At 55.9% G+C, this 24,557-nt stretch overlaps 1 protein-coding gene across 3 annotated transcripts; it reads right to left on the minus strand.

Annotated features, from left to right (window-relative positions):
• Positions 1–265: 265 nt before the first annotated feature.
• MTSS2 (MTSS I-BAR domain containing 2) lies at positions 266–24,043 on the minus strand. Of its 3 annotated transcripts, none has more exons than XM_086688942.1 (14): positions 23,851–24,040; positions 18,860–18,921; positions 18,695–18,768; positions 17,814–17,898; positions 17,638–17,729; positions 17,478–17,552; positions 16,054–16,211; positions 15,516–15,623; positions 14,544–14,641; positions 12,830–12,956; positions 4,347–4,421; positions 3,836–4,012; positions 3,491–3,656; positions 266–3,412 (listed from the first exon to the last, which is right to left on the minus strand). In XM_086688942.1, exons 1-14 carry the CDS (start codon positions 23,917–23,919, stop codon positions 2,667–2,669), a joined length of 2,112 nt encoding a protein of 703 aa, XP_086545068.1. In that variant the 5' UTR covers positions 23,920–24,040; the 3' UTR covers positions 266–2,666. The 3 variants fall into 3 exon arrangements, with proteins under 3 accessions (XP_086545068.1, XP_086545066.1, XP_086545067.1); XM_086688940.1 differs by having other exon boundaries at positions 12,830–13,052; positions 23,851–24,038; XM_086688941.1 differs by lacking the exon at positions 4,347–4,421 and having other exon boundaries at positions 12,830–13,052; positions 23,851–24,043.
• Positions 24,044–24,557: the final 514 nt, after the last annotated feature.

Genomic DNA, 24,557 nt, shown 5'->3' on the forward strand with positions numbered 1-24,557 from the left:
CTGCCTGAGTCTCCATGAGACCAGTGGGGCAGAGGGTGTCAGGCTGATCCTTCTCAGTGTCTCCTGGCCACCCTCGCTGGCTTCATTGGGCTGTCCCAAGACAGCCACCTGCAGAGACAGAGTGGAGGTATTCAAAAACATAGGTCCTGATACAGGACCTGGCCACTCCTGCCCCTCAGCCGGGATCTGGGATGGGAAAGGGCAGGGTGCCAGCACTGCGCAGGGGCAGGTGAACAGGGTGGAGGAAGCCAGGCGGAGGCAGGGGTGTTAAGTACAGTACAACTTTATTAATACTGGAATCTTCACAGTGCATTTGTTACTTGTAGCAGTGACTATTTAAATCGGGGGGGGGGGGGGGAGGGGGGAGGGGGCAGGGAGGAGAGGATAATTTATCCAGAAACGGACAGAAAGAAAAGAAACAAAATGGTTCAGATGGGATGGGGGTAGGGTGGGGAGAGGTGGAGGGAAGAAAGGGTGAGTAGGAACCAGGAGGGGAGACTTGGGTGGGGAAATAAATTAAAAAAAGGAACAAGTTAACAACAGCACCAGAAAAGTTACTTCAGTCAAAAGACGCTTTTGAAAAGAATATTTCTCTGTACAAAATGAAAAAAAAAAATGAACGTAAAGAAGTCCCCCAAACCGAAGTTTGTGATGTGGGATGGCTGGCTCGGATCCCAAGGGGGTGGGCCTAAGAGGTGGTCACTAAATGGGAGAGAGGTGGTCAGGGGGATGGGGGAGTTATGTACAGCCCTGGGGTGGCTTGGAGGAGAGGGGGCACGAGTCTGGGAGGGTGGCTGTGCTATGCCCACCCCCTCCTTGGGCCTCCCAAGCCACCCCCCACCCCACCACTCCTTACCCTGCTCACATCACACATCCTGCATCTCACTCCCTCAGCCCACTTGGGTACACCCCTCCTCGGGGCTTCCCAAACTGGCCACCTGCTCTCCCGGCCTCTTCGGGCCCTCCCTTGCCTGGACTCTCTCCAGGTGCCCACACTTGGGCTCTCGGGTTGGCCTGAGCATTCAGCGAGGCTGTTCTCAGACCTAGCGACTTACAGATACCATTCTCCGTCTCCCCTTGGGGAGCCTGGGGGGCTCCATCCACTCGGGGGCATCCTTGGTTCCTCAGAGCTGCCTGGCTGCCTTGCTTGGACCCCAGTTCCCTGCAGAACTGCCAGGAGCTCCAGCCTGGCGCTGAGACTCAGACCCAACCCCATCCCACCCCAACCAGGAAAAGCCTGCTCTCCTGACCCTGGGAGGCCCCTGCCTTGTGGTCCCGCTGCCCTGTGAGCTTGGCTGCTCTCTCTGCTGGCCTGCGGGACAACAGGAACCCCTCTGCTCGCCCCAGACGCACCTGCTTCTACCTGCTTAGAGCTGGCATGGCTCGGTACGTGGAGGGGAGGGCACCCCCACCCCGCACCTAGCGCGGACTGGACTCCAGGGTGGGGGGCACTGCACCGGGATGGCATCTCCTCTGGCAACAGAGAGTCAAAGCCAATCTCCCTGGACCGCCCCTGCTCCCATCTAAGCAGACGTACTGGAGGCCCCACCCTGGCCCTCTCCAACCTTATTTTGGCTTTGCTCCAGAATCTGGAGGAAAAAAAAAACAGCTGCCCCCTGGCTTTGGGGAAGCCAATTAGGCCCTCCTTCTCCTGCTGTGGGCCCGCCAGGCCACTGCGAGGACCCCTGTCCCTCAGGCACTCTCGGACACCCTGTACCGTCCACCCTGTCCCCACACACAATCCTTGTCCAGTCAGCTCTATTTTATTATATTCATAAAATAACCCCCCACACCCTGTGCAGTTCCAGCCCCTACCCCCACAGGTGGCCAAAACCATGACCAAAGTGCCACGAGAGTTAAAGTCTCAACATGCCCAGATGAGGACCATACATCTGACCCTCAGGCCTCTGGACTTCTTCCCTGCTGCCCTGCCCCTCAACCCTGACTGTACCTCCCATAGGAGGGCAAGTCAGGATGGGATCCACCTCGGGGCCCACAGCCTCTTCTGTGTGGGTTCCCAAGACTCAACTTGGGGCCTGTGGCCCTTGGGCCTCCTTCCTCCACAGCAGGCTGGGCCTCCCAACTTCAGTCTGCCCCCCAACTGCCACTCTGTGGAGCTTTTCAGTCAAATCTGACACCTTAGCCGATTGGGTGCCTGGCCCCTCCACAGACAGCCCACCTCCCTGATTGAGAGGAGCTTGGGACAGGTGCAGAGAAGGAAGGAGAGGGGCCTGGTGGAGGGCTGTGGGGGCCAGCATTCAGGAGAAGCCCCAGGCACCGCCAACCGAGGGGAGAAGTGGGGTCAGGTCAGCTAAGCTGTGGCACTGCGGGCCCAGGCCAGATGTGGAAAAGGCAGGGCCTGTGGAAGAGGAAGAGGAGGGGCAGAGCAGGTGAGAAACGTATAAAACAGGCTCCACATCCAGTTCAAGGCCTGCAGGCTCGGAGCTGGCGAGCTCTGTTAAAGAAGTCACTTCCTGTTTAAATGTGGAAATCCAAGGTGAGTGTCTCTTTCCATCAAGTGGCTTTTCCTCGCGTGACTTAAACGAAAAACCAAAAGCTTGCCTGGCTCTGCTCTTCCCTTGTTGTTGCCTTCGCTCTGAGTGGCCACTGTTCACCAGCCAGGCCACCTGCCTCTCGCGGGGCCAGAGGGCGGGAGGGCAGTGCCATCACAAGATGCGGGGTGCCGACCTGTCGTTGGTGACGGTCCTGCGGAGACGAACCCCGCGCCGGATGGCCACCAGCATGTCTTCGGCCGGGGGGTCGCCGGAGGCTGCCGGGGGCGGACTGGGCGTCTCCTCTGCGGGGGTGGCGGTCAGGGCTGTAGGGAAGGGGAACTGGCCCTCGCCCAGCGCGTGGGCGCCTGCCACCAGCTCCCCGAGCTTCTCCACCAGGCTGTGTCGGTTGGCGGCCAGCTGCTGCTGCTCGTCGTCGTCCGCCAGCCCGGGGTAGCTGGCTGCCTCTGGGGCAGGGCTGGCCCAGGCCGTGTTGGGCAGGCTCAGCCTCTTCGGTGAGGCCTTGGCCAGGTCTGGTGCCAGGGGCGAGGCGGCTTCGTCGCTGTAGAAGACGCACTCCTCGCTGCCCGCCCGTGTGGGCCCTGCGTAGCCAGGGGAGTCGGGCACTGTGGGTGTCTTCACGGGGACGATGGGCGGCCGGATGGGGATGGGGCCAGCGCTGGAGAGTGCGCGGCGCACGGCGGGCTTGGTCGAGGGCGTGCGGCGGATGGTGGCCACGCCGGGGGGAGCGCCCGAGGCGCTGGGCAGCCCCGCGGTGGAGGCCGGGCGCTTGGTCTGGATCAGGCGGCGGTAATTCTGGGCGATGTTGCTGTTGCGGGGGATGGTGGAGGACTTGTCGAACTCGGCCGGACCCTCGCCATCTGCGTCCCCATTCACCGAGTAGCAGTCGTAGTCAGAGCCTGGGGGCACGGGATGCCGTGGGCTGGGGCCTGGGGCATGTGAAGGCCCGGTGCCCCAGCCCCAGCCCCGGGGCCTACCTTGGGAGGGGATGGTGTCCTCGGAGCAGGATGGCGTGGTGGTCTGCGTGCTGTAGCCACTGGAGTACTGCAGAGAGTCCCGGCTGCTCTTCTGGTGCTCTAGGCTCAGGCCGCGGGTCAGCACCATGGCCAGGTCACTGGCCGCTGGGGACACCTCTTCACCATGCTGGGGGTGGTAAGACTGCAGGCTGAGGCCTGGCTCCCCGCTGCCCCCCTCGGCTCGGACTCTGGGTAGCTCCCACCAGGTGGATGGAGCTGGCCCCGAGACCACCTGCCGGGTCTCCTGGCACTGACCTGGGAGTGAACGGGGGCACTGGCTGGGCTGCCAGGGGAGCTGATGCCTACCTTGGCTGCGATGGTGGCAGGGGACATGCGTGGTCTTGGTGCCTCCTCTCCGCTGGGGCCCAGGGTGCCCCCGCTGGCCAGGCCTGGCTCTGTGTCCCGGGGGTGTTCCAGTCGGTCCTTCCTCCTCTGCAGGCTGGTGCCTGAGGGCTGCTCATGGGGACCTGCTTTGGCCCAGTCCTGCAGGGCATGGCAGATGGGTCAGGGGACCCTTGGCCCTGCCGTCCACGGCTGAGGGTCCTCTCACTACAGTTGAGATACAGGGTTTTCAGGCCCGTGTGGGGCCTCAGGCTCAAGATCACTGTCAAGGGCAGAGCATGGAGGGTGCCATGACCCCTGGTTCCTGCCAGTCCCAGGGGTAGGATGGCATGACTCAGGAAGGAAAGATGTGAGGTGTTGGGAGTGGCTGCAGGTGTGCCTAGGCGGCTTTTCCTGCAGGGAGCAGGCACTCTGCTCCCCACTCTGGTAGGCCCCGGACCCTCCCTGAGTCCCACTTCAGGCGGGGAACACTGACCGAGGTGGGGGAGCTGCACTCGCTAACAGACTGGCAGGTTTCCGAGGCCTCCGAGGACGCAGAGCTGGAGGACTTCTGCCATGCAGAGGAGAGCAGGTGGGCGAACGGGGCAGGGAGGCAAGGAGAGAAGATACCTGGTCACAGCACCGGCATGCAGCAGGACATTCGAGTTCAGCACCACACCCCGCCGCCCCTGCGAGTGTCTGCAGGCCGAGCGCACACTGTGGGCACTGACCAACCCCGTGGCCCAACCCAAGAACCATAGGTTTTGAGAACGAACGACAGGACTTGCGGCTGCTGATGGCCTGGATGTGGTGGGCAAGGGAAGGAGGGACGCTAGGAAGGACAGCAGGGTTGACAGTGTCCCTGTTGTCTCAGAAGGGCAGGCGTGGGGGAAGTAGGGAGTCTAGAGTTCCATCCTGCACATGCAGAGCTGAGCTGCCTGTTAGGTATCTATGGACAGATACAATGTCGGCAACTGCATTTACAAGTCTGGAGTTTAGGGAGAAGTCAAGGTTGGAGTCACAAGTCCAACAGCCTTGAGACAGAGGAAGGTCACCTTGGCAGTGAGGACAGTTAGATAAAAGGTTCAAGGACCGCAGGCGCACCCACATTTAGTGGCTGGCAAGAAGAGGAGGGTCCGGTGAAGGAGAGTAACAAGGAACTGCCAGAGAGGTGGTTAGAAAACCGTAAGCAGACGATGTCACAGAACTCAGAAGGACCTGCCCGTGAGGAGAAGGATGGTCAGCAGTGCTGAAGCTGGGGGGTCCATCAGAGGGCACAGAGGCATCGTGGACACCTCAAGGACTATTTCATAGACTGGGGGGAGGGGGGGCGCAAGTCCACTTTTGAGCGGACTGAGTGTACAGGGGAGACTCTTGCTTTGGCCGGTTGTGGGGAGTAGGTGCCATGGGAAACCCCCAACTGCAAAGAAAACACAAGAATGAAGGGGCGCCTGGGAGGCTCAGTTGGTTAAGTGTCTGACTTCGGTTCAGGTCATGATCTTGTGGTTTGTGGGTTTGAGCCCCGTGTCAGGCTCTGTGCTAATAGTGCAGAGCCTGCTTGGGATTCTCTCTCCCTCTCTCAAAACAAATAAAAAAAAAAAGAATGAAGATAAAAGCAGCCAGGGTGGGCACAGGACCACGAGGGCTCCTGGGGGCACATGTGGAGTGCAGCACAGTGGTTGGGAGACTGGACAAGGGGCTAGGTGGAGAGCTCACCCTGTGATGGGGTCCATTATTACAGCACCTCTGCCCTGTCAAATTCTCCAAATCATCTTTAATTTATATACTGGGATATTTCAGTTTGTGATGAACCAAGATCACCAAAACAAAAGGAAACAAAGCATCACAGGTGAGGATTCAGATGAAGCAAGCAACAAATTTGGATGTTTATCAGTGTAATTGTTAAAGCAAAAACCAATGGAAAAAGCTCTTGGAACAGTCAGTGGAAAAATTTAGGGCTAATTCATGAACAAACACTTAAACAGGGCTAGACGAGAGCTTCCTTATCTGATAAAGGGGATCTTCAAAAATATCAATACCTTTCCCTCTGAGGATGGGAAAAAGATAAGGATGCCCAGGATCGGGATGCCTGGGTGGCTAAGTCGGTTAAGCGTCCGACTCTTGATTTTAGGTCAGGTCACTATCTCAGTTTCGTGAGAAACTGTGATGGTGCAGAGACTGCTTGAAGTTCTCTCCCTCCCTCTCTCTTTGCCCCTCCCCTACTCGCAATACATCTCTCTCAAAATAAACAAACTTAAAAAAAAAAAAAAAAAAGATGGCTACCATCACCATTTCTGTTCAACATTGGAAGTCCTAGCAGGCAGTAAGGCAAGAAAAAGCAGTAAAAAGCAAAAGGATTGGAAAGGAAGAAAACAGTGGTCATTATTTATAAAAGACATGATTGTTGTATAGATAGAATATTCAAAAGAATCTATAATTATCAGACCTAAGTGATTTTAATATAACTTAATAAAATCAATTTACCAAAAAAAAAAAAAATCAAGTTTCTAAATAGCAGCCAACAAAAAAAATCCGACAAAGCCAATATAATTTAAAATAGCATCAACATCAACTACCCAAGGAAAAAAATCCAGTGAAAGACGTGCAAGATCTTTACATGCAAACTGCAAAACCTTACTGAGAAAAGGAAAAGCCAAAATAAATGGACAGATTTATGCAATCCCAGCCAAAACCCCAGGAGGTGTTGTTACTGTTTTTCTGATGGAAACTGACAAGCTGGTATTAAGGAATATAAGGAATTACAAAGGCCAAGGTGATACTGAAGAATAACAAAGCTGGAAGACTTCTGTTACCAGATATCAAAAATGTTTATAAAGTTACAATAATGAAGACTAGTATGGTATTGTAAAAGAGCACAATTCAACCAGCAGAACAGAATATAAACTTCCTTGGGTGCCTGGGTGACTCAGTTGGTTAAGTGTCCAACTTTGGCTCAGGTCATGATCTCACAGTTTGTGAGTTCGAACCCCACATCAGGCTCGCTGCTGTCAGCAAAGAGCCAGCTTCCGATCCTGTGTCCCTCCCCTCCCCACTTTCAAAAATAAACATTAAAAAAAATAAAAACACAAACTTCCAAAACAGCTACAGGTATACAGGTAACACTGCAGTGCAGGGGGGAAAAGATGGCCTTTTCAATAAATTGCTAATTAGATATCTGTATGGAAAAAAGGACCCCCATCTCATACGCCCCCTGCCCCCCCCCATCAATTCCTGATGAGCTGCAGATCTAAACGAAAAAGGTAAAAGAAAAAGGCTTTCAGAAGAAAATGTCTTTGTGACCTTAGAGTACACAAACATATCTCAAGATACAAAAAGCATTGGAAATTTTAAAAAATGAATACACTGGACATCCATTAAAATTAACAGTTTTACAAAGATGTAAAAGATCTGTTTGCTGAAAACCATAGAAAGCTTATGAAGGAAATTGAAGAAGACACAAAGAAATGGAAAAACATTCCATGCTCATGGATTGGAAGAATAAATATTGTTAAAATGTCAATACTACCCAAAGCAATCTACACATTCAATGCAACCCCAATCAAAATTGCACCAGCATTCTTCTTAAAGCTAGAACAAGCAATCCTAAAATTTGTATGGAACCACAAAAGGCCCCGAATAGCCAAAATAATATTGAAGAAAATCAAAGCATCACAATCCCAGACTTTAGCCTCTACTACAAAGTTGTAATCATCAAGACAGTATGGTATTGGCACAAAAACGGACACACAGACCAATGGAATAGAATAGAGAACCCAGAATTGGACCCACAAATATATGGCCAACTAATCTTTGACAAAGCAGGAAAGAGTATCCAATGGAAAAAAGACAGCCTCTTTAGCAAATGGTGCTGGGAGAACTGGACACCCACATGCAGAAGGAAGAAACCAGACCACCTTCTTACACCATACACACAAAAAAACTCAAAATGGATGAAAGACCTGAATGTGAGACAGGAAAACCATCAAAACCCTAAAGGAGAAAGGAGGAAACAACCCCTTTGACCTCTGCTGCAGCAATTTCTTACTTGACACATCTCCAAAGGCAAGGGAATTAAAAGCAAAAATGAAGTATTGTGACCTCATCAAGATGAAAAGCTTCTGTACTGCAAAGGAAATAATCAACAAAACTAAAAGGCAACCAACGGAATGGGAAAAGATATTTGCAAATGACATATCGGATAAATGGCTAGTATCCAAAATCTATAAAGAAGTTACCAAATTCCACACCTGAAAAACAATCCAGTGAAGGCATGAACAGACACTTTTCTAAAGAAGGCATCCAGATGGCCAACAGACACATGAAACAATGCTCAACGTCACTCCTTATCAGGGAAATACAAATCAAAGCCACACTGAGATACCACCTCACGCCAGTCAGAGTGGCTAAAATGAACAAATCAGGATAACTATGGATGCTGGCAAGGATGTGGAGAAAGGGGAACCCTTTTGCACCGTTGGTAGGAATGCAAACGGGTGTAGATGCTCTGGAAAACAGTGTGGAGGTTCCTCAAAAAATTAAAAATAGATCTATCCCGTGGCCCAGCAATAGCACTGCTAGGAATTTACCCAAGGGATACAGGAGTGCTGATGCATAGAGGCACATGTACCCCAATGTTTATAGCAGCACTTTCAACAATAGCCAAATGAAAAGAGCCTAAATGTCCATCAACTGATGCATGGATAAAGATGTGCTTTATATATACAATGGAATACTACTTGGCAATGAGAAAGCATGAAATCTGGCCATTTGCAGCAACGTGGATGGAACTGGAGCATATTATGCTAAGTGAAATAAGTCAGTCAGAGAAAAAACACATACCGTATGCTTTCACTCATATGTGGATCTGGAGAAACTTAACAGAAGACCATGGGGGAGGGGAAGGGGGAAAAAAAGTTGTAGAGAGGGAGGGAGGCAAACCATAAGAAACTTTTTTTTTTTTTTCTCATAAGAAACTCTTAAATACAGGGAACAAACAGAGTTGATGGGCGCTGGGGGACAGCGGAAAGTGGGTGATGGACACTGAGGAGGACACTTAGTGGGATGAGCACTGGGTGTTGTATGGAAACCAATTTGACAATAAATTATATTAAAAAAGATAAAATTAAGAATTTTAGGTCATTAAAAGACCCAATTAAGAGTAAAGGCTCAGAGAAAACCCCAGATGAAGGAGTGGTGTTGTATCCATAATACATAAGGAGTTCTAGGATCAATAAGAAAAAAAAAAAAAACTTAGTAGAAAAATGGGCAAAATCCTGAATAGGTCCTTCATAAAAGAGGACAGCCAAATGGCCTTCAGAAGTAGGAAATGGTGTTCAATCTCATTCCTCATTAGGGAAGGACGAATTTCAAACACAGGCGCTACCACTATACACCCCCCGGAAGGGCTTAAATGAAAAAGATGCAAAATACCAAGGGCTGGTGAGGATGAAGAACAGCAATAAACCATTGCTATGGTATTCTTGCCAGAAATGTATGACCTCCATCTAATTATGTGAAGACACAGGACACACCCAAACTGAGAGACGTTCTATAAAATACCTGACTGGTATTCTTCAAGAGCATCAAACACATGAAAGAAGAAGGGCTGTAGACGTGCTACAGACTGGAGAAGCCCCAAAAGATACAACAATTAGATGTGACACAGGGTCCTGCGCTGGATCTTGGACTCCTGGACCAGAAAAGGGATCCGAGTGAGAAAATGAGCAACATTTGGAAAAAGACCATAGGTTAGTTAATAGTATTGTGCCAGTGTTCGTTCCTGGTTTGGTAGCTACATAACAGGTTAACATTACGGGAGCTTGGGAGGAGCAGGTGGGAACTCTGTACTCTTTTTGCAACTTTTCTACAAGACTGAAATTATTTCAAAATAACAGTTTAGAAAAAAAGCCTTAATGGAAAGGTTAAAAAGCTGTAACCTAGACTTGAAAAGTAAATTGGAAGACAGACCTGACTAAATGATCCAGAACATCATACCGAGAGGCGGGGAGAAGGAAAATGTGATAACTGAGAGAACCATACACAGAAGGATAAATGAGAAGGTCCAGCAACACACTGAATTGGAATCTCAGAAGGAGAGAACAGAGCCAAAGTAGGAATAGAGAAATCATGGCTGAAAATTTCCAGAACACGTGAAAGACATGAATATGAAGATACAGGAATACAAACCCATCAAATGAGACTAAATAAAAACAAATCTGCAACTAAGCACAAACTGAAGAGCAAAGATGTTACAAGTGACCAGGGACGCAGAGGCCCAGCAATCTGACTGATGGCAGACCTCTCAATCGACAATGGAAGCCAGGACACAGTGGAAAAATACCTTCCAAGTGGTGGAGAGAGAATAACTGTCACATCAGAATTGTGTCCCTGGCAACACTTTCAAGACAGACGACAAAAGGAAACATGTTTACAGATTCAAAAAAACCCCGAGAATTTACCACTACAGATCTATTCTAAAAGAACTTCTAAAGGATGTGCTGTATACTTCAGAAAGAAGAAGAGTTAAGGTATAAGAACAAATGATGAACAAAGAAATGTGTAAACATATGGGTAAATCTAGACAAATACTGTATGCACAAAATAATAGTAAAGTTAAGAAAATAAATGTCATGTGGTGCCTGGCTGGCCTAGTTGGAGCGTGGCCTAGTTGATCTCAGGGTTTTAAGTTTGAGCCCCACAATGGGTGTATAGATTACTTAAAAATAAAATCTTTAAAAAGGAAAAAGAAGGAGGAGGAGGTAGAGGAGGAGGGGGAGGAGGAGGAGAAGAAAAATGTCATCTGTGAGTGTTATAAAAAAGTAGAGAATAATATATATTAGCTTATAAGTTGGGAGAACCCACTGGTGACTGAAGTTAAAATATTTATTGAAGTCTTTGAATTATTCAAGAGTTGGGCCTAAGAATGCATGGTAAAATTTCAAGATATCCTATAAAAGAAATACAATATAACTTACAGTTTAGTAGAGGGAAACAAATGAGAGAAGGAAAAAAAAGTAAAGGACAAGGGAAGAGACATAAGAGGCACAGAAAAAGTAGAATGTATAAAAAGACAGGAATCCAAATATGTCAATAATCACAATAAAGAGAAGTAGACTAAAAATGCCAAATCAAAAGATAGAGATTGTCAGACTGGATAAAAGAGAATCTAGGCATCTGTTGTTTATAAGAGACTCATCTAAAACATAAGGATATAGTGAGTTTAAAAGTAAAGAGATGGGAGGGGTGCCTCGGTGGCTCAGTTGGTTAAGCCTCCAACTCTTTTTTTTTTTAATTTCTTTTAACATGTATTCATTTTTGAGAAACAAAGAAAGACAGAGCATGAGTGGGGGAGGGGCAGAGAGAGAGGGAGACACAGAATCGGAAACAAGCTGCAGGCTCTGAGCTGTCAGCACAGAGCCCGACTTGGGGCTCGAACCCATGAACTGTGAGATCGTGACCTGAGCCGAAGTCGGACGCTCAACCAACTGAGTCACCCAGGTGCCCCAAGCCTCCAACTCTTGATTTCAACTTGGGTCCTGATCTCACAGTTCCTGGGATCCAGCCCCACACGGGGCTCTGCACTGACAGCATGGAGCCTACTTGGGATTCTCTCTCTCCATCTCTCTCTCTCTGACCCTCCCCTGCTCTCTTTCTCTCTCTCTTGCGAAATAAACAAACATTAAAAAAATAAAACAGATGGGAAATGGTAATATAAATCTTGAACAGGATAAAGCTGAGATAGCTGTAGTAATATCAGACGAAACAGGCTTTTAGAAAGCATTGTAAGGAACAGAGGACCATCATGTTAGAAGATTGAATTCACTATGAAGACTTAATATCTTAAACTTGTCTGCACCTAATAAAACAGTCTCAAAATATGTACAGCAAACATGGATGGAACTATATGGGAGAAATTAACAAATCTAAAATTTTTCAGTTATAAATAGGTAAAGCTGATAGGAGTGAATGAGAAATAGGTAGAATTGGTCAGTGCAGACAACTCTTAAATTTCCTTGTGAAGGAAGCTAGGTGACTGGAGGATAACATGGAAGGAAGGGAGGGCTTTTAAGATGCGTGATACTAAGAGTGCCTGGGTGGTTCAGTCGGTTAAACATCTGACTTCATTCAGCTCAGGTCATGATCTTGGGGTTCACGAGTTCGAACCCTCCATCGGGCTCTGTGCTGACAGCTCAGAGCCTACAGCCTGCTTTGGATTCTGTGCCTCCCTCTCTCTCTGCCCTTCCCCACTTGTACTCTGTCTCTCTCTCAAAAATAAATAAAACATTAAAAAAATTTAAAATGCGTGATACTGGAGTTCTTTTGTGTACTGACGGGAATGAGCCCGCAGGGGAGAGAGACTGGAAGTATAATAGGGACATCTTTGAGCAAAAAAACCAGCAAAACATAAAATGCTCAGTCCAAATGGAGGCACTAGCCTTGATGGGGGAGGAATAGGAGACTGTATCCAAATGCAGTCACTCCTGATACCCTGAGGATAGCCCCCTGGGCAGGTGGCCTGACCTCCCTCTGTTTTCTACTGTGGCCCCTGTGTTTGCCCATCTCACTGAGGCTGTAAGGATCTGAGCCTTCATCTGAGGAGATTCGTGGACCAATCTCTGGGTTCAGAGTGAGTTGGCCCAAGTGTGCAGAAGCAGGAGGATGTCCCGGGGCTCCTGGGGATGCCTCCTAGGACCAGCCACCTTGTCACAATAAGCCTAATGCAGGGGGGAGGGTCACAAGTGATCAGAGCTGCTAAGCTGCCCCCTTGGGGTCCCATGGCTGGAAGAAGGCGGTAGGTAAGGAATCGGGAAATGAGGAGGTAGTGGGGCCACAAAGCCCCTTGCTGACATGGCTGTGGCAGATGCTGACTGCTCTAAGACCTTCCCCACCTCTCCTTAGCCAGGTTGGTCCCCAGTGAGGTGGTCCTGGGGACCTCCCGGCCAGTCTCAAGAGATGTAGGCCCTGCAGACACCCTCTCACCTGGCTGGTGATGTCTGAAGGCATGGGTGAGGGGGGCTTGGAGTAGGTGGCATCCTGGGAGACGAAGCCAGAGTCGTGGGAGGAGACGCTGGAGAGTCGGGCGGTGGTGGCGGCTGGCTGTGCCAGGCTGCGGTAGCGACAGGTGGAACTGGGTGAGTATGTTTGGGCACCCCCAGGCCATGGGGCTCCGCCACCCTTGGCACTGCTACTGCTGCTGGGGGCGCTGGGGGAGTGAGGGAAGGGGTACAGCAGCCAGACGGGGAGACAAAGGTGTGTGTGGAGGGGAGGGTGACAGACGAGGGTGGAGGAGAGAGGTGAGGGGCAAAGGAAGGAAAAGACAATGTCAGACTACAACTCCTTACACCCAGGTGCCACAGAAGAGCTGGATTCTGGGACAGGGCAGGGCCTGGGCAGGGGATGGCACACCAGAGCTGGCCCAGTGCCTGCCCCCAAAGCAGCCCAATGCTCCAGGGCATGCCCAGGGCCGAGCAGTCTCTTTGCCTCCTACTCTGCCTTTGAGAACAGCAGACTTTGGGTTGGTGATGGAGAAACTGAGTCACTAAACATCAACCTCGTCCCAGTTGGGCTGGAACCTGACACAAGTCTGATCATTTCCGGACTGCCTCGTCAAAGTCTGGTATTTGCCATCCAATCCTAACTGGATGTCTAGCATGCGGTGATGATCCGTGTGGATTCTGGACCCACCATTGTCCTCACTCCCTTCGCCCCCTGGAGGGTGTCCAGCCCTGTGCAGCTCATATCCCCTGTGCAACCATTTCACTCTCGGGTAATGTTCCTGGCAGTTGAAGGTTGCCTTCTTTCTGAGCCTGACCCTGAAGCTCCTCAGCTCGTACCCTTGGTCATGGGTGTCCTCTGCAATCAACCCTCCCTGCTGTGACGGCCACCCACCTGGGGTCCAGCAAACCCAGACCCTCCTCCCTATACAGGAGCTGCCGATAGCTGTGCTTGGCTTACTTTTCATGCCCAGGTGCTCAGCCAGAGGTGGTTCTGGGGAAAGGGAGCCTGGCGCAGAGGGGCCTCCCCTCACCAGTAACTCACTGTGTGCTCACTGCCCTCACACCTGTAGAACCTTGAATCTTAAATGTCTCCTCCAAATCCTGCCCTGGGGCCAGCCCTGGAGGCGTCCCTGATCCTGAGCCTGCATGGTGACTGAGCGAGACTTCAGGGGCCAGCACGGGCACAGGTTGCATCCAGGAAGCAGGCAGGTTAGAGTGTCCCTTACCTTGTGACCTCAGCACACCTTGCCAGAAGACTCTGTGCCCCTCCCTGGTCTTAGGTTCTTATTACTATCCTCCCACCCCCACTGACTCTGCTGGGCCGGGCAGAGCCTAGTAGTGAAATTATGGGACTCTGTGCCTCAGTTTCCCCTTCTGTGAAACGGAGACAACACCACACCTGATACGGTGGTGTTAGGATTCAATGAAGAAAATGCATAAAGCGTTTAGTATGGCAACTGGCACATAGTTACTGCTCTGTAAACGAAACTGCTCTTGCCCCCTGCTTCCTGCTAGCACATGCCTGTACTGGCAGCAGTCTCGAGATACGGGTCCATTTGTCCTCTATGCTCACAAATTCCTTGGTGACGCAGTCGGGTGAATTCTGAGGCCCTGAAGCGATTCCTGATTTGCTGAGAGCTTACCCATTCCCTCCTGGGGTGTCCCTGCCCCTCTGTCCCCGTCAGTCCCGCACTGACCTGCACATGCTGGACTTGCGAGAGCCGGAGCCGCTGGGCGATGATGGGGGGGTCTGGTATGACCAGCTATAGTCAGAGCCCTTCAGGTCTTTGATCACCTGGACGGGGACATGGATGCAGGTCACTGGAGGCAGCTCAGCCTGTTTTCTGGAGGACCTCCAGAGGGCTGGTGGGGCCAGAGGCCCCCCTCCCCCCGTCCTCCCTATTAAGAGCCAAGCCCCAGCAGGAGACCCCCAGGGGAGTCTGAAAGCAGGACTGCCAGATGGCGGAGTGGGGGGGACATCAAGGGAGACTGCCCTCTCTGCTTCCCAGGGATGCTGTCCCCAGGCAGGGGGCATGGGAGAACCAGGTGTCCCCAGAACTCACTGGCAGAGGAGCCAAGAGAATGACCATGAGGGACACCATGGGGTTTAAGTCCTGGCTCTGCCGTGCCCCTTGGGCAAGTTCCTGGAACCTCACTGAGCCTGTTTCCTCCTGTGAGATGCCCCCAACGGTTCTTGTCTTGCAGCGCATTGGGGTGATTCAACGAGATGGCCGCGGAAAGTGCCGGGCACACAGCGCCCAGTGAGCAACACCACAGGCCTGTCAGATGGGACTGATCCTAGTGCAGGGGGAGCACTGTGGGGAGCTGAGCAGGGTGGCCCGCATGGGCAGGTGTGCCTGTTTGTGTGCCTGGGAAGGTACCGGGTCCTGGGTTTGGATGGAGGTAGGAGTCACCAGGTCTGGCCTGCTCAGGTGGAGCCTGTGGGCAGACACAGGGCCAGGCCCCACGGGACTTCCACCCATCTGCTCTCAGACTGAGGCCTCCACTGGGTCCTGGGCACACCATCCCTCGCCTGGACAGGTGCTCCCGGATGTCCCACCATGCACGTTGGGACCTGTCTGGTTCTCTGTCCCCTCTTTTCCTCTACTGTCTCCAACTAATGGCAGGCCATCCCCTCCCCTGCCCCCCAGTCCCATGGCTGGCCGAACCTGCTCACTGGCGGGGGGCAGCTTGTGGGGCTCCGCAGTCAGCACCACCAGGTCGTCGATGATGCCCTGCAGGTGGGTGATCTCTCCCAGCATGGTCAGCTCGCCATTCTGAGGAAGCAGCGGGTCAGACCCTCTGGCCCTGCCCCTGCCCCCCACCCTGGAGGAATGAGCCCCCTCTGGCCTCTCCTCTCTCATCCAGTGCTGCTTGGGTCTGAGGCAGCCTGGGCCTGGACACCCAGGGGTTGGTGTGACCGTACGTCCAGACCAAATTAGTGCAACACGAGCTACGAGCTGTGTCTTTGGGCTACGAGCATGTGGCTCTGAGGGTACCCAGCCAGGCATCACTGAGAACTGGCTTTTCTCAGGGGTCAAGTGGTCAACCACAGGCATGGCCCAACCTGCTGGGGCCTCCAAGTCACCCCTAAGGACTCCCACCAATGGCTCCCACATCTCGCTTCTTGGGATTTCCTGAGATTCCTGGAAACTCTTCAGCTAGCCCCATTGTGGGGATGCTCAGACACCTCTCTGAGGGACCCACCACCACAGGCTGCAGGAAAGTGATGAAGGTACAGAAACGGCCGCGCTCCTCGATCAGGGCCCGGCGCACCGCCTGCTTCTCTGTCTCTTCCAGCAGCAGGTACATGTCGTTGACGTCCTGCAGGGCACTGTCCAGCTGGGGCTGCAGATCTCCTTTCCCTGGAGGGGTTGGGAGGAGAGGCCGCGCTGGGGACGCCGGCCCGGCTCGCTGTGTGCATGGCTCAGGCCCCGTGGTGGTGTCCCCGGCGTGGGGCTGGGCCCTGCCACGGGGGCCAGGGGACCAGGGAGGGCAGCCAGGACTCTAGGGCTTGTGCAGGGGTTGGTCCCAGAGCAGGCAGAGTGGACAGACGGACACAGCAAAGACACCAAAGCTGCAAAGCCACCCAGGACCTGGGGCGGGCAGAGCTCAGGTGAGCCCAGCGGAGGCCTCCACAGCTGAGACTTCCAACCCCTTGGTTGGACAGCCTCACTGCCCTTGGGCCGGCACCACCTCACCTCACCTCACCGGGAGAGGGTGGAAGCAGGACAAAGTAGAGCCCGGGGACTCAGCTGTAGGCCAGGCCACTGAAGGGTGTGTGTGTAGGGGGTGGGGTAGGGGTGGGGGGGTAAGGAGAGCTAGGGGCTGGGCCCCGGGGGAAGGGAAGCGGGTCATTTCAGTGTGCGCTCCCACTCAGCTCAGGGAGCGATGCACAAGGACAGCAACGGCAACACAAAGAAGCAGCGAGAAAGACAGAGAGAGGCAAGAGGATGATGTAGAGATGGTGAGTCAGGAAGTGAGAAGGCAACAGGTGACCGGGCGGGCCTGGGGGAAGTGGGGCAGCCAGGGCCTGTGCCCCCCACCCCGCCCGGCCCAACCCCTCTTGGCCTGGCAGACTGACCCAACAGTGGCCTGGGACTCATCCCTGGCCAGGGGCCCCCAGGGCCCCAGGGGGACTATGCCCCAGGCCCCTCCCTCGATGGACCGACCGCTTTCCTCGCTCCTCCTTGGCCTGGAGAGACTCCTTCCAATGGCCCTGAGCTGGGGGAGACAGACAAATGGGACAAGGACGGGAGGAGCAGCTGGAGGGAGGGACATTTGACTTACCAAGTAGCTCTACAGGAAGGATGTGGGAGGAGGAGAGGAGGAGAGACAGAGAAAGAAAGAATGTGTGAAAGACAGCCGGATGGATAGAGCCGCTCCTGGGGCAGGGGTGTGGGGTGCCTGGGCCTATTGGGCCTCCTGCTGCCTCCCTGAGAGAGGAAGGCCTGGACCAGGTCTGGGGTGCAGGGAGGCTCCCTCAGTCCCACCCAGCAGGTTGGAGGATCCTGTGTCCAGGATAGGGCCCCTCCGGCCAGTATGACTCCCTGGGGTACCCCATAGCGTGTGGGGGTATACCAAGCGGGGCCCCGTGGGGCTATGCTTCCATGGGCAGCCGTGGGCTCTACCTTTACGCGCTTTTTTCTGCAGCTTCAGCGTGTCTGAAGACTTCTTCTTGATCTCGTGCCGGGCTCGTTTGTATTCTGTGCAGGGGATGAGAAAGGAACGCTGTCATGTGGGGCTCCGCACGATGGGGACAGGAGGCCCCAGCCCCAGCCCCGGGCCCACCTTTCGCGTGGTCCTTGTCCAGCTGGTTGGCTGACTTCTTCCAGTCCTCGATGCGCTCCTGCAGCGGGTTGATGAGGCTCTCCAGCAGTGCGCTGTGGGTGGGGTGTGAGGGTCAGGGCCACCAGGGGACGGTCTCACTGCGTACCCACTCCCGCCCACCCGCGGCGCCCACTCACTTGGTGAATTGCCGCAGCTTGGTCTCGATGCTGCGGTGGCGCATGCACATGCGCGTGAGCGCTGAGCCAATGTCCCGTGTGGCCCCTGGCGAGGCAAGCGCTCAGCGTGGGAAGGGGCCCGCAGGGGCTTCTGCAGTCCCAGCCTCGGCCACGAGGTGGCGCGCCGGCCCACGAAGGCCGCGCCCGCAACCCGCGCCCCGCCCCCAGCACCGCTCGGTCCCGCGATGGATGGATCCGTGAGGGTGGGGATTTGAGCGGTCCTCAGTCTTTGCCGCGACTCTCCTCTCTGCGGGACCAAGGCCCTGCCCTTCCCGGCGGTGCCCGCCTGCTGCAGCTGCGGGTGTTCTGGTGGTCAGGCCAGCGCTAGAGGCTGTGCAAAGGGCCAGCCCAAATCCCCTCCAGCCCTACCGGAATCCCCTCCAGGTGCCAGAGGCAGGCGTGAGAGTGCAAGGGCCCGCGTGACCTTATTTCTCACCACCTGAAAGTGAGAACTACTTGAACTAGAAGGCAGAAGAGATGCCAAAGCCACCGGGGAGTACTTGCCTGCCCCCGTGTGCTCTAAGACAGGCACATGAGGGGGTGAGACGCCATAATCAGACTCACTGTTACAGAAGGCTGGACAACTGTGGTCGAGCTGGCGGCCCATAGCAAGAACAGAAGCCCCCCTGCCCGCCCCCGTAACATCCCTGTCACCGTTCTCCCACTCTTGCTTGTATGCCGCTAGTGATAAGAGGCTCACTCTCTACACAACCAGCCCATTTCATTAGGGAATGGAATTTAAGGTCCCAACTCTGGGCTGGGTGTCCTCTCCCTCACTCATCCTCCACTCAGCCTTTCCCAACCTGGGGCAAACCCAACCTCCAGCCACACCCCCTCCCCACCTCGGGTGTTGGTGGCCATGTCGGCCACTTTCTGAAAGGCATCCAAAAAGGCCACAGCAGCCAGCACAGTGGTCCTGGGGAGACAGAGAGTGGGATGTTCTGTGGGTGAGGTGTCCTCTCCTCTGCCTATCCCCTCCCCAGCTGGGGCACCCTCAGCAGCCTCACCTCAGCTGGGAATGCAGCTTGGTGGCCTTGGAGTTGAAGTCTTCCCAGATGGGATAGGAGCTCTGCCGGGGAGATGGGAGAGGAAATCAGACACCATGGATAGGCTCCCCACATGCCCCCATCCAGACTCTTGGCAGTTTCTGAGAGAGTGGCCCCCGCCCCATGGAGAGAGGGGCTGCTGGCCCCTCTGGGATGACAGAAGACCAAGGTCAGAGCCATGGGACATGAGGAAGGCCTGGCCCTGGGAACAGGTGTTTTTGGTCATTCCTCCCTCCCTGTCAGGAAGTCTGGCCTAATGTCTACAGCGGCCACCGTTTTGGCCCACATCCTCCCTCAGGGGAGACGGAAACAGAAATGGCAGGTCCTGTACCCTCTGGGCTCCCCTGGGTTCTGGCAGGGATTCTGGGCTAAGCAGCATGAGGGGCACTGTGTCCCTCTGGACACAGGTGACGTAGTCCACATGACACAAGGGCAGGGCTCAGGCATGCCAGGTCTCAGTGGGGGCCCCCACCCTGTGCTCCGGAAGCTGCTACCGGCCAGGCCACCCATCCATCCCAGGCTAGCAGCAGTGATTCCCAGGTCCAGGGAGGCTGTGACTGCTGCAGGGCCCAGCCAGCCCGCCCGGGACAGCCAGGCCCCAGGCTGAATGGGGCCTTGTGTGGCCAACAGAGCCACCTTTCTCCACCCCCGGCTCCCCTCCCCTCCTGGGGACACAGTGTGGCCTTTATCCCAGCCTGGCCCAAAGCTCTGAGTTGGGAGGGGGTTTCCCAGTAGGGAGGCTGGACTCTTGGCGACCAAGTTGTCCAGTCTGATCAAGGGGCTTTTCTGGCTAATGGGCCTTCCCATGGCTGTCGGGTCCTGGAGAAACCTCAGCCGTGGCCTGATGGCCTTGTGGAGGTCCTGATGCTTGAAGGGGAGCCCAAGGCCAGCAAAGCACCAGCCCCCAAGGGCCTCTAACCCTCCCTTCCATGTAGGATGAGGTGCTGGGGAAATAAGGAAGGCAGAGACCCCAACCCTCAAGGCTTCAGAAGGAGGCTCTGCCAGACTGGAACCCAGGGGCAGGTTCGAGACAGCTTCTCTAGCTGAGGACAGCCTGCAGGGGTGGAAAGGAAACATGGCAGCTTCTGACAACCTTAGAAATTCCCTCCCTGCCCAGCCCAGCCCCGCCAGTGCCCAGGGAAAGCAAATATTTGAGAAGTTCACACAGGCTGGAGAGGAACATGGGCGCAGTCCAGGGTAAAGGAGCCCGGTAGGTTGCCCCTGGAAATCCCGAGGAGCTGACCCTCCCCTTGGCACCCTCAGGAGTCTTCTGAAGGGTGGCAGCCTCACACCACCTCGGCACCCCAGCCCCGAAGCCTTGCTAAGACCTCCAGGGAGAGGAGACAATGCTGAGGGGACAGGGATCCAGAAACAGCCGTCCTGACCTCCAGGAAACCTTCTCAGCTCCTCAGCAGCCTTGGAGCACAAGGGACTGGGAGAAGCTGGGGACAGACAAGTTCCTACCCCATTCAAGTCCTTAGGCTGGGGCCCGTCACCCCAGCCTCCAGCCGGTCAGGCTCACTGCATCCCAGACCGTCACACCCGCAGCTCTCTCAGTGCAGCGGGGACAAGACAGGACTTGGGGGAGGCCGGGCCCAGCTCCTCCTCAGCAGAGGGACCTGAGCACCTTGGTCTCTGAGGACTGAAGCAGCCAGTGTCCCCGGGGAGGGTCCTCAGTCTTCACCTGGGCCCCTGCCCTCACCTTGGCCGTGCCGTGGCTGTCGGGCTCTAAGACTCTGGGTCATTACCACTAGTGACAGTGACTGCCACTGCTCGTCAAGTGGCTGTGGTAGGCCGCGCACCCCGTGAAGCCCTTTTCATTGTGTGGTCGCGTCGGATCGGATATTTCACAGGGCAGTCCTGTGAAATAAATCCGACTGTCGCCCCCACTCTATCGTTCGGGAAGCTGAGACTCAGAAAGATGAACTGACTTGCTAAAGGCCACCAAGTGGGACAGGCAAGATCCGATCCCACGTCTGACGAGTCACTCCACCGACTTCCAGGGGTACAGAGAGATGAACATCCGGGCAGCAAGGGTGGGAGGTGATGGGAACTGCAGGGACGGGAGAAACGCCCTTTCTGTCCCCAGTGCAGTGGGCTGTGCTGGAGGGGAGAGGTCACATGCTCACCACTGGAGGTGCTCAAGTGGACCGGACAAGACTGACGCAGAGGCCGCAGGACTCCCGGCCCTCAGAGACTCTGTCTCTGACCTGGTGGTGGTTTTAGTCCCGACACAGGCTGTCTGGGTGAGCGACCCATGCTGTGATCCCTGAGAGAGGGCTTTTTGGGTGACCCCGGGCTAGGGCCCCTCTCTGAGCCTCAGTTTCCTCACCTGTCAAATCAGGAGGGGAACCACACCTACATCACTGGGTCAGTGTGGAGACTCGAGGAGGCAGGGAAAAGGAAACGCACAGCACAGCGCCCAGTATACAGTAAGCGCTCAGTTAATGCTGGCTAAAAAACAGGGGATGCATGACCCCTGCCTCTCTGAGAGAAGCCCCTCCCACCCAGCGGGGCTGACATCCAGGACACACTCCCCACTCTTGAGAGGACAGGCCTAGTTTATGGCCCCACTTTCTGGATGGGTCAGTACTGAGTGGAGGCCACCTTCACTCGTGTGGAAGGTGCTTCACCCGCCCAGTCCTGCCATCTTGGGCAAGTCCCTGCCCCTCTGTGGGCTTTGGTGGGCGGCATGGCACCCAACAGGCATCAGAGTGGTTAAATGAGGCACAGAAGGCAGGGGAAGCTCCCGAGGGCCCCTCTCCAACCCTCAGCTGGTGCCCTCCTCCCGGCCCTCAGGCTCCAGGTGCAGCTTGAGGAGGCTTCACTCCCTGCTATGCTGCCACCCCCAGCCAGAGCCTGTGCTTACAAGGGGCTGTCCTGGGGCTCGTGGACATGCTGTGGACAGGCCTCGGGGGCAAGCTCAATCTCCTCAAGTCAGCCGCCTTCCTCTATGGAAGCCCTGCTGCTTCTGTGGCTCAGATCACTGAGGGAAATGGCCAGAAATTGTAACCCCGCCCCCTCCCGCCCCACGCAATCCAGGGGATGGACCTCCAGGTGGCCCAGTCCCCTGCTCTGTCCCTGGCCTGAACACATGCACGTGTCATAGGTGAGTATCAGTACTTGACATCACCCCAGGTGAAACCTTTCCCAGTTCGCCTCCACAAGTCAGAGAATCCTGCCTGCAATCTGCTATAGTCTGATCCCAAAGTCCCTTGCAAATTGCCTGGAAAGGGAGGGAGAGTCCTGCCCCTCTTCTCTGAGCAGAGAAGCTGCTGCTCTCTGCAGTGTTACGGGGAGGCTGCCAGCGGGAGGAGGGTGTGGGAAGGTCCCATTCTCTGCCAGCCCTGGGAGTAGCTGGGGGGAGGGTGGTCTGGGCTGCCTGGTCCCAGGAAGGGATCCGAGTGCCAGGCCTGTGACGTCCATAGCACAGGAGGGCCTGCCGAGGGCAGTGAGGCCAGAACTTCTGAGGGCTGGCAGAGGGGCTCACAGGTAGAGTTGCAAAGGATGGAGGTCTCAGGGGAGCACCCTATGGTGGGGGGTGGGGGACGCCTATATGCTGCCAGCCCTGTAGTCCAAGGTGAGAACGGCCTCAGGACTCTTCTGAGGGCTGGGGCCGCTCCCCTGGCAGCACTGGGAGCCTCTGGTGGAAGGGCCCACCTGGGCACCGTGGGGCTAGCTGCACCGGTGTGTGGTATGGCCTCCTGGGCCTGTGATGTCACCGTGGGATTCTATGTTGTGTACTTGGGAGTGTGCGATAGGCTTCAAAGGTGGGGGCTCTCAGGTGGGGGCTCTGAGGAGTTCACGTGAAGGGCCCAGTGCTCTCCCCCGCCCCACGATCCTGCCTCAGAGGAGAAGCGTACTAGCGTTGTTCCTCTACCTGACACCACCCCCCCCCCCCCCCCCGCGGCCTCCCACCGCCATCCTGTCAGTGGAGCTGGAACTCCTCTCTGCCTAGTCAGTCTGGGCCAGGCCTGCTAAACCCTGGCCTCTCTGGGCAAAGGATCTCTCTTGCTCCGCGGATCAACAGAGAGGGGTGAGGTCAGGGAGAGTCGGACAGTCTCCTTAATGACCTTGAGCCATTCCCAGGCCTCAGTTTCCCCACCTAGCGAGCTAATGGTGGGCCAAGAGTTGGTGGCTGGCTCCTGTCTGGTATTGGCCAATCAAAGGCTGGGGGGTGGGGACTGGTGCTGAAGGTCTGGGATGGTAGTAGGCTCCCCCTTGGGGTTGCTCCAGAAACCCGAACCCTGTTCCTTTCTCCCCCCCAAGGTGAGGACAGAGGCCTAGGGATGCAGAGACAGTCAGCTTGGAGACCTTGGAGTCCTGCAGCTTCCTAGGGCCTGTTGCAGGAGATCTGGGGGGTGGGAGTGGGGGTGTGGGGGTGGTGGTGGCAGTCACAGGGTCGAGCGCGGAGACCGAGGCCGGCGGGGAAGGAGTTAATGGTTCTCCGCTTTATTATTTTTCCCTGCTTTGGCGGTGACAGCATTGTCTGGGCTCCAGGGCCGTCCGGGCGGGTGTGGGGGTGGGGGGGCTGGGGAGGGTGCACAGTGGTGGTAGGGGGCGGAGGCCGGAGAGACCCCGGACCCATTAAATTTAAGGCCTTAGAGTCGACCCCGGAGCGAAAGCCCATTCATGATTTGGGGGTTGGGGGCGCAGAGAGCCCGCGTGTGCGCAGGCTCCGGTTGGGACCCCACGGGGGCGCTACGACCCGGGCGACCTCGGGTACAGACCGGGGGCGCCGCACGGGCACCCTGACACACAAACACCCACACCCCTTCAGACGGGCGCCCCAAGACCCAGGCGCACAGCAGACGCAGGCCGGACACGTTCAGACAAGGACACACACACATCGCGGCGCGATGCCCGAATGCCCGCCGTCACTCGTCCCCAGAGGGGACCCACATCCGCACCCGCGCGCCCGCGGGGCGGCCAGCTCCGCCGTACCCCGTTACCTTCATGTCGTTGACGATGGCCTGAAAGAGCCCGCCCAGGGCGCCGCACTCTTTCTCCGCCGTCTCCATGCTCGGGCCGGGCCGGGCGGCAGCGGCGACGGCGGGCGCGGGCAGGGGAGCAGGGCGCCGGCAGCCAAGGGAGCCGGGCGCGGCGGGCGCTCGCTCCGAGGCCGGGCCGGGCCTCCGCCTCCGGGCGGCGCTCAGCGGCCGGCCGCGCGGCGCTCCGGGGTGGCGGGCCGCGGCGGGGCGGCGCGGGCCATGGCGCGGCGGGGCGGGCGGGCGGGCGGCGCGGGGGGCGCGGCGCGGGCAGCTGGCGGCGCGGCCTCGGCGCGGGGACTGGAGCGGCGGCGGTAATCCGAGCCGCCGCGGCTCGGGCGTCACGTGGGTGCGGCGGAGGGAGGACCGCGGCGGGGGGGGGGGGGGTAGGGGGGGCGGCGGCGGGCGAGGGCTGTGGGAAAGGCCGGCGGGGCGCAGGCCCATTCAGCGCCGGAGCCCGGCTTTGAAACTCGAGCCCGGGCGCAGCCAGAGTGGCCGGGCGAGCGGGGCCGGCGGGCGCGGGCGCCACCACGGGCCGGGGGCGGCGCTGGGGCGGGGCCCGCCCGGCTGCCTGACGGGAGAGGACCGGCGGTTGGGTGCCTGCCTCCCGGGAAGGGGCTCGGCACCACCTTCCAGCCCGTGGCCTCGGGCCGGGGTCTTCCCGCGCTTTT

The sequence above is a fragment of the Puma concolor genome, chromosome E2, assembly GCF_028749965.1.
Source record: "Puma concolor isolate L17-30 chromosome E2, mPumCon1.1.hap2, whole genome shotgun sequence".
In the NCBI taxonomy this organism is placed as follows: Eukaryota; Metazoa; Chordata; class Mammalia; order Carnivora; family Felidae; genus Puma; species Puma concolor.

What these genes read in the sequence shown, in the direction of transcription:
- MTSS2 (XM_086688940.1), bottom strand. Translation starts at nt 23,919, where the DNA reads ATGGAGACGGCGGAGAAAGAGTGCGGCGCCCTGGGCGGGCTCTTTCAG. An exon ending in CTTTCCTGCAGCCTGTGGTG is followed by an intron (nt 15,624 to 16,053) that starts GTGGGTCCCTCA and finishes CTGCTTCCTCAG; the next exon opens with AATGGCGAGCTGACCATGCT. An exon ending in CTTCAGACATCACCAGCCAG is followed by an intron (nt 4,422 to 12,829) that starts GTGAGAGGGTGT and finishes TCTGCATGGCAG; the next exon opens with AAGTCCTCCAGCTCTGCGTC.